The following is an 8,959-nucleotide window of genomic DNA, read 5'->3' on the forward strand; positions in this document are numbered from 1 at the left end:
AGAGGGAGGGGGGGGGGACCCCGAGCCTAAACACGGTAGGCCGGCCGGGGGGAGAGGGAGGGGGGGTATAGGCCTCACTGCCAGAACATTCAAACACACAATCAATAGCCATGCAGGGTCTCTACACACCTTTCTCCATCACACACATTTACACTCCCGAACCGTCGCAATTAGCTGTGCGATTTCTAGAAAAGCAAATCCCGGCGATCATGTGGGGAAGGCGAGCTTTTCTGGATAGATTATAAAAAAGGACTGTTTTGTTACAATTTTGTGCTAAAGCAGTGATTCCCAACCAGGGGTATACAGTACGTGTACCCCTAGGGGTACTTGAGCAGATTGGGGATTACAATTTATTTCCAAAATGTAAAAAAATAAAGAATAAAACAATCCACCTCATTTCATAAGCCCATTGCCCCCCCCCGGCAGGTGTCAACTGTTACACTGTACGCAGCCGATAAATGGCTCAAATGTAAATGTCCAGTTGCTGTCACACTGGATTCAGGTTTAGGGGAGCCCGGTGGCCAAAGGAAAAAGAGGCCAAACCCAAACACGGGCAGTTCAGCTCAGAATATATTTTCTATGGATTTACTCGTATGTCTGCATATTAAACTAAGAGTTATAGGACATTAGGAGAATCATGGCAAAACACCTCAAGGGGTACATAAGACAAAAAAGGTTGGGAACCGCTGTACTAAAGCTTAAACTCATATTATAAGTAAGATGCCTTGACTCTTATATCGAAAAGTAGAACACTGCCTATTTATCAAAGGAGTAGTGAAGTTGAAGGTGATTCTGGGATTTCATAATTTTTTGATGGTACATATTTTGACAAATGACACACACAAAAATCACTCTGTCTGGCCCACAGCAAACGCCTCTGACAGCGAGGAGCAGGACAGCCCACAGCAAACGCCTCTGACAGCGAGGAGCAGGACAGCCCACAGCAAACGCCTCTGACAGCGAGGAGCAGGAAGAGAACAGCAAATACCTCTGACAGCGAGGAGCAGGACAGCCCACAGCAAACGCCTCTGACAGCGAGGAGCAGGAAGAGAAAAGCAAACGCCTCTGACAGCGAGGAGCAGGAAGAGAAAAGCTGGCTTAATTGCAAAGAAATGAGTTGGAGAGTGTGATTAGATGACGGCTGGCTGCTGGCGCGCTAGAGTGACTTAAGTCCCCGTCAGTGAATGCAGGGAGGTCTGGATAATCTTTCCCTGCACAAAGGTGCGTGCATGGGGCTAATCCAGGCCGCTGTGCTGAGCTCTGGATCAAATCCTACAGGGAGTGTGGGAAGGCCAGCGGGACCGCCAGTACTTCGGCCCTCTCGGTGGCCGGGGCTTATTTGTCCCAAGGTGATTTGTAATAGCAGGCAAAACAGCGCTGCAGTGTATGAGGGTGCCAGGACCTGGACGAGTGTCCCTGACACGTTTATGTGAATGAATGCAATGCGTTTCCAGTATAATGTGGTGAAACATAACATCCACCTTATAAAAGTTGCTTCAGTCCGCAGCACTAAACCATAAGAGAACCAACCCAGACATGTAGAACAACCTGGTGCTCACATTGATGGTTTCCAAAATGCTCATGAGAAAATCAGCACACCAAAACCAAAAAGTGTGTCTGCATATCAGAAATCACCTGTGTAGACCTGCAAGAGACCGACTTTAAAAATTAATTTGATAGACACAGGAGTCATTTAACCTTTTTATTCTGTTTGTCAAATAGAATGTCACCAATTATAATTTGGCACGCCAAGATTGACACACAATATAAATTACATTTACAAAACTTCAACATAAGTTTCAGAAAGCATATCGGTTATGTCGGGCATGTCTACACCTTTCATAATATATATTTTTTGTGTAAGCGATGTGGATATCTTACACCAAATGGGAAGTGATGTGGTGGTGATGCTCTTTAGAGATTTTTTTATGACAAAAAAAGTATAGGGAATATAATGACATGGAAATGCTTAAAATAAAATCATGAAATGTGAACAATGCATTCATATGGCACCTGTGATGATGACAGCCAGTTGACCCAAATAAAATGTTGATACAGTCTATCTTCAACTAAAGTAAATATTGAGTGAAGTTCAGAGTGAATTGGTTGAACTGTGTGAAAAGGAGCTAGAAATATTAATGATTAGATAACGCAAAAACAAATACAGCTTTCCCTATCCAGAAAATACTAATATCAAAATCAGAAACCACTGAAGAAAGCTAAATTCCAAAACTGATGAGAAATGTAAAAACAGTGTATTCCTGCAAAATCAGGCCTATCGTAAAACAAAACATGAAATCAAATTCCACAAGTCTAACCAAAGAATTTAGTATAGGCTATTTATATTTAATAAAACAATATTAGAATGTTATGTTTTCAAGTCATGAGTCATACAGCCATGCAGGAGGAGAAATTATATAATTTGCCACTAATGTATAGCCTAATTAATATTCTTGAAAGGCTTCTGGAGGAATCAATGGGCCCAGTTCTTTGGGCCTGCCTCCACCAAAAAGCTTAAAATCTGTAATATTATAAAATTGGAAATATTGCAAATTTAAGAATGAAACTGTTGTGAACAAACTTTGATGTGTCAATTGGTCAATTCCACAATATTTGTGTTTGTAAAATGTTGTTAGTCAGGAAGAACAGGCATTCATTCAGCGTGTTTAAGATCTCCTCCTTCACACTTCGTTTGACACATCGCTTAAGATAATCACTTTGCTTTTCAATTTTACGCTCAGTTCATTCTTGGGAGGCATCTCCTTTACTTGACAGATTTTTACCCATCAGGCACCATCAAGTCTCCTATACAGACAAGCCCAATTTCCAAGTCTCATATCTCATATTACACACAAGAAAGAGTCACAAATCATGTTTCATACAAATTTATTCAGCATTTAAGAATAGAGGATGGTCTTAAAATAAGTAGAAACGTCAGTTTAAATAAACCTTTTCGTTCATGATATGAGTAAACGTGACACTGTCAAAACCATCACAGAACAAAAGGTTTCACAAAACAAAATGTAACATTTTCACGTGACAAAACAGAGAGTTCACAAGCTAAAAGAAAAGCATCTTACTATAAATAAAACTTGCGCTTGCGACCCGCACAGTCTTAACATTTCATTAAAACCTATAGGTCATGAAGGGGGGGTGGGGACTACAAAATTTGGACACAGCCGAGACAACTGACATTCTACAAATTAAGTGTAAACATTTATGAACCAACTCTCCATCCAGCTTTTCTGAAATACAACAGCCTCGTCATGAGGCCACATGCCTTTTCATAGAGAGAAAATATGGCATTATTTAAAATATAGAAGTCCAATTCTTCTACAGAAGTTGATTGCTTATACTTGTGATAAAAAGCCTCTTTGCAATGCAATTTACTCTTGATAGGCTCAACGTTCAGTTTCGGTCCATGATATGTAGTCTTAAAATGCTTTTTAAAAATGGACAACTCAGGAGATATTGAGATAAAATTGTTTTTTTTATAACCAAAACTACCGAACGTCGTTTCTTTATAGCAACCAAAAATGTTCAAGTATCCGAAGTACTTTTAAGTTTGAAGTCTTTTTTTATTTTCTTCTTGCTTAGATATGGGTTAGGGGTAGCGTCCCATTGACGCCAGTCCCTGCGGTCTGATAGTGCGGATGGACGCTGTGTAACCGGCTGCTCTGCAGGGAGGAATGGTCTCCGCTGTCCCCGCCGGGAGGCAGGTACATGCTTATCATATCCCTCAGGTCCCCCAAACACGCCCTCTGAGAGTGGGACGTGATGGCCGGCGGCGGTGAGCTGGGCTCGGTCTTGCACACGGACGCCATGGAGCTCAGACCCATGGCGCTGGTGGTCTGCTGCGTGTAGGCAGGGGACATGCCGTACGTGGACGCTGCGTTCATGTAGCTCTGCGCTGAGGACATCATCGGGTACTGGAGCCCCGCCATCTCATACCGGTGCATCTGCTGGATCTGCGGGCTGTTCATGCTGTGATGCTGCGGGTAGGCCAACTGGTCCTGCATGAGGGAGTACGCGCTGTTTGTCCACCCGTTCATGTGCGCGTAACTGTCCATGCGCTGCCCTACCGACACGGCGTTGTTGACAACATTGGCACCTGGCGCCAACAGGCCCCCGGGCAAAGAATACTTGTCTTTCTTGAGCAAGGTCTTGGTCTTCCTACGGGGACGGTATTTATAATCCGGATGCTCCTTCATGTGCATGGCGCGTAGACGCTTGGCCTCGTCGATGAACGGTCTCTTTTCAGCGTCGGTCAGAAGTTTCCAGTCGGCTCCGAGCCGCTTGCTGATTTCAGAGTTGTGCATTTTGGGGTTCTCTTGTGCCATCTTCCTCCGCTGTCCCCGGGACCAGACCATGAAGGCGTTCATCGGCCGCTTCACCCGATCCTGGTCGCTGGCACTGTTGTTCTTTGCGCCCTGCGCCGAACCCGAGTTGGACTGCGGGAGCGGGGTCTTGATCTCGGTTTCCATCATGTTATACATTCTTCAGGCGACTTTAGTGTTCACTCTCAGGCACGTAAAAAAGTTCACAATGAATACCGCCGAAAAAGTCAAAGAGGTAGAGATACTGACCAGTCTCATAAGAAGATGGGGAAAAAAGTTCTGCCCAAAGAGGCGAATGCGTCTGCAGGTGCTTGTGGTTTGGGTCCGCTGCGCGCTGCTCTGTCCCCCACGGCTCTGAAACAGAAGTCTGCAAACTTGTTCGCCAGGCTCATCTGTTAATAGCGGCCAGACCATGTGATTTGAGTGACAGCATTACAATGAGGAGCCGCCGACCAATCGCTGCGCAGCTCCCACATCCACAGTCTAACCAACTGAGCTGGACAGCACTCTGTTTTGGTTCGAGAAAGACGGGTGAAAGTTTTAAATCGCAGTTCTACAACCTGACCATAAGGAAATAAAACATGGTAAATGTACAGCCTAGTCTTAGAATGGAGCAGGTGTAGTGCTATATGGGCTTCAGAGAACCAAAACTGAAACCAAATAATCATTTTCGACAACAACGTAATCGCATTTATTTATTTATTTATTTATTTATTTATTTATTTATTTATTTATTTATTTATTTATTAACACATCAAATCAGTGGACATTATGTTAAATGGAAGTGTTTAACATTTGGTGTGTTTTTGGTCTTGGAACTGACAGTCAAATCGTGCATAAAGTTGAATAGCATAATGGATAATAATAGGCACTTGGCTACAGGGCGTTGCTGCAGACTTAAATTCTTGAGAGATGTGTCAATAACTTAATTAAAGAGGCGGGTCTCAACAGGCCAAAGTCCCTCTAATATTGGATGCAAAATAAACGTGACCAAAAACTGGAATATCTGAAACATTCCACTTCTTTAGCTGCGATATTTTTGCTTCCCTTTCCTTCCACCATTCAATAATTAAATATGGTTGAAAAATTCAATATTTTGACAACTGGAGCCATGCAGTAAAATCAGTTTATACTCTCGAATAGCTTACTTGTGACACATCTGTTATGGAACAAGTCCAACAATCCGATAGGCTACACATTTTTTTTTTAATTAATTAACTTTATTTTCTTTCTTTCTTTAATGTGGCCTTAATATTTCCATGGATTTAGCTAAACCTCATCCACAGAACTTTGTCTCAAGTGTTGCAGTCTGTCTTGGCGGTCCTACACTGGAAAAAAATAATCTCAAGTAATGTGGTCTAATTTTCAGTCAAAATATATCATTAGGCCCTATATAGGCTTATTTTTTTAACAATTGAAAAAAGACTAGATGGGGTGAGATAATTCCGCTTGTCTCAATTTGACTAAATTGTCATATCACTAAAGTGCCAATACCTTAAGATAAACAGGACAGAATAAAGCAGATCACTGCTATAAAGAAAATGACACCGGTATTTGTGTTTTAAACCAGAGAAATTACCTCGCCCCCCGATTGCCATGTGTGTTCACTTGTTTGAAACAAGTTGTTTCAGATCAATAGGCTGCTCAGTTCTAGAATAAATGACGCGTTAATGTGGGTGCTTTTTGCAGTGTATAGGCTACCCGCTGCAAAAACTTAATACATCAACGACCTCTTGTGGAGGGACGTGCCATCTCTTAACCAGCCCTGAAAAAAAGTTTATTTTGAGGCAATGGCAAACAAAATAGGCCGGTGGTGTCAGTAATAGCTCGTCGCTAAAATCGACAGCTCATGTCTGCGTACTTGTTGTCCCTCTGCTGTGCTAATGGTTATTAAAATGATGACGGTGGAGTGGCCTCATTTGCATGTGTCTCTTTACAAACGACCCGACACGCTGCTTCGCAGTTGAAACCGATTTCTCCACAGGGCAAACTTCACACCTGCTAATGATTACAAGGGCATCGCCCATCGACAACGTCAATTAACACCTCCAGCAATACTCCATATTTAAAGTAGCTCTCTTGCAAATGTATGCGCATTTGAGAGGATTTTCACCTCACAGCAGCGGGTAGGCAGCAAAACTGACTGTAGAGCGCATGCCTTACAGCTCATATGTCATTATGTCATTTATTATTACGAGAGCAAAGATACAAAAATATGTATAAACAAAATACAAATACAGAAATCAGATTTAAAAATTCATAATTCAGCTCATTCGGGATCAGTGTTCCCTCTGATTGTTTAATGACAGGATATTAATGTATCACATGGGCCTAATAAATATCTTGTCGGCCATTAGTCATTGCTCCACTTTATAGACGGGTTGGAATGCCTTGTTTTGAAAATAAAGATAACAAATAATAATCTGGCAATTTATAGGCTAATGCAATTTGTTTTAATTTGAAGATTATTAGGCTATAAATTCTATATCTGCTCAGGCTGGGCTTATGCTAAAACAACAAATACAAAATACAAAGGGCGTTAATAATAATGTTTGTTATCCTTTATGTAAGACTAAAATCATGTGACTGCAAACATAACAAATAGCTGAATGAAGCCGTTTTCACTCCTATCTTTAAGGGAGGAAAACAGGTCTCTCAGTCGTATAGTTAATCAGCTGAAAAGAGACATCACTCCATGAATTTCATTTTCGTGTTCAATGGGGCGTTATAAACAGCGCAAGGGCCACAAAACTAACGTCCAATTAGTAGTCATCTAATTCTCAGAGACCAGTTATTTGTTTATCTGGGTAGATCTAAAAACTGATCCCCTTGTAATCTTCTTATGGAAATTGACCAGTAGCGGGAAAAGGAAAAAACTATAGGAGTAACCCAGGTTTTAAATGAGGGCCTCTGCGCAGCTAATTTCCTAATTAAGGAACGACCACCAGCAAAGCTTGCTTCAGCCTCAGGGCTCTCAGGGCGCGTGCACGGCTGCACAATCACACTGTTGAATGTGGGAAATATAGGGGGTAAAATCAGTCCATCTATTTGGGCTATCTCCCAAAAATGAAACGAGCTGCCGTGCATGTTGCGTGGATGAAAATAAATTATTCTCACATCAAATTCCACTAATCAACTGAGCATAACTCAAATTATTTCTATATAGACGCTAGCCTATCTGAAAAATATCAGCGTTGAAAAACACAATACAATCGGATTGTTTAAAAGAAAGTATACTTCATTTAAATCTGACAACATCCCGTTATAACGCGTGTTGGTTAACAATGACCTATTCAACCTGGTACTCTAAAGCAACAAATAAAGTCAAAGAGGCAATGGCATGGCCTGGGCTGTTATCCTATCAATAAAAAGTGGAAGCAATGTTTGCCAATAGCTTTGGGGAATTAAAATCCATTCAATTTGACTAATTGACACAAAACTGCATTAATCCCACCTTTGTAAGCAATGCAGTTAATCTGCACAATGTCCGGACACTGGCGCATGGCTCATGAATGGAGCTTTGGTCAGAGCATTTGAATTCATGACGGACATTAACGATATGCAAGATGCATGGAAAACATATTTATCCCATATGGAGAGGAATAAACCGGCAAGGGAATATCAAAGCAAATAAATTATAAAACATTACTTTGGATGTCCATTTAAACCCCACGACCTCCACAATCAAACTTTTTTGTTTCAGCTCTGTGACTGCGGACAAGGCCTTTGGGAAACAGTAATTAACAAAGAATGGGTTTTCAATTACAGCCACAATAGAGACTGTCTCATTAAGATTTGCATGATTTTTGGACCAGGAATGCAAATGAAGATGCAATTTACGCACGGTCTGCTGTTCCATTGTGTCCCGTGAATGGTTGCGTCCTCCCCCCGTTCAGTACAGGTAAAATAATATTCACGGGTCATTTAAAGCAATATAAGTAGTGCTATTACCACCTCTGTATTTCACAAGTGGCTATATTCCTGATGTTAATTTGACAGGTTAATGTGCTTAATGTCTGTGTGTAATGCAGAGTCATAACTGCTTGAGGAATGGTTTTGCAGACAGCATCAGCCATTTTTAGGCCTACTGCATGCCTGCAGTGATAACTTGCACTTCTGATATTGTGATATACACTTGTGGGGACAGAGGGTGCTGTAAAATAAACATTAATTTCCTATGTGTGAAGATTTATGGTTGGATGCTGCTTTGGAAAATTTAGCCCATCCATATTTAAACCATAAACCAGATGGCAACAGGTATAATTAAACTTCATTTAAATGACATATAAATAGCATTTTAACAAGGAAAATACATTAGGTCTATCATGATCAAGCATAAGCTGTCAAACAGTGTGAGAGATGTACTTTGTAAATAATTAATTAATTTCTTAAATGCTATTTTTTTTGTTATAGCCTTCTCTTAAATAATAACTCAAACATAAACATTGTCTCTCCATTTTGCATTATATAAAGCTGAAAAAGTTTGGTCCCACTGAAAACCGTAACTTCTCATGAGTTATGGCAAACTCTTTCTCTCAGAAAGGCATGACAAAACTTTGTTTCCCCTCCTCATTATGAGGTTAACCTTTTTTGTTGAAATTCAACATTTAATAGAAATGTAA

At 41.0% G+C, this 8,959-nt stretch overlaps 1 protein-coding gene across 1 annotated transcript; it reads right to left on the reverse strand.

The window, feature by feature from the left end:
* Positions 1-2,869: 2,869 nt before the first annotated feature.
* sox3 (SRY-box transcription factor 3) lies at positions 2,870-4,683 on the reverse strand. The gene has a single exon (XM_083652064.1). It carries the CDS (start codon positions 4,494-4,496, stop codon positions 3,594-3,596), a length of 903 nt encoding a protein of 300 aa, XP_083508190.1. The 5' UTR covers positions 4,497-4,683; the 3' UTR covers positions 2,870-3,593.
* Positions 4,684-8,959: the final 4,276 nt, after the last annotated feature.

The sequence above is a fragment of the Poromitra crassiceps genome, assembly GCF_964638095.1.
Source record: "Poromitra crassiceps genome assembly, chromosome: 15".
Lineage (NCBI taxonomy): Eukaryota > Metazoa > Chordata > Actinopteri > Beryciformes > Melamphaidae > Poromitra > Poromitra crassiceps.

Excerpts from the sequence above, each read along its gene's own strand:
- sox3 (XM_083652064.1), bottom strand. The coding sequence starts at position 4,496 with ATGTATAACATGATGGAAACCGAGATCAAGACCCCGCTCCCGCAGTCC.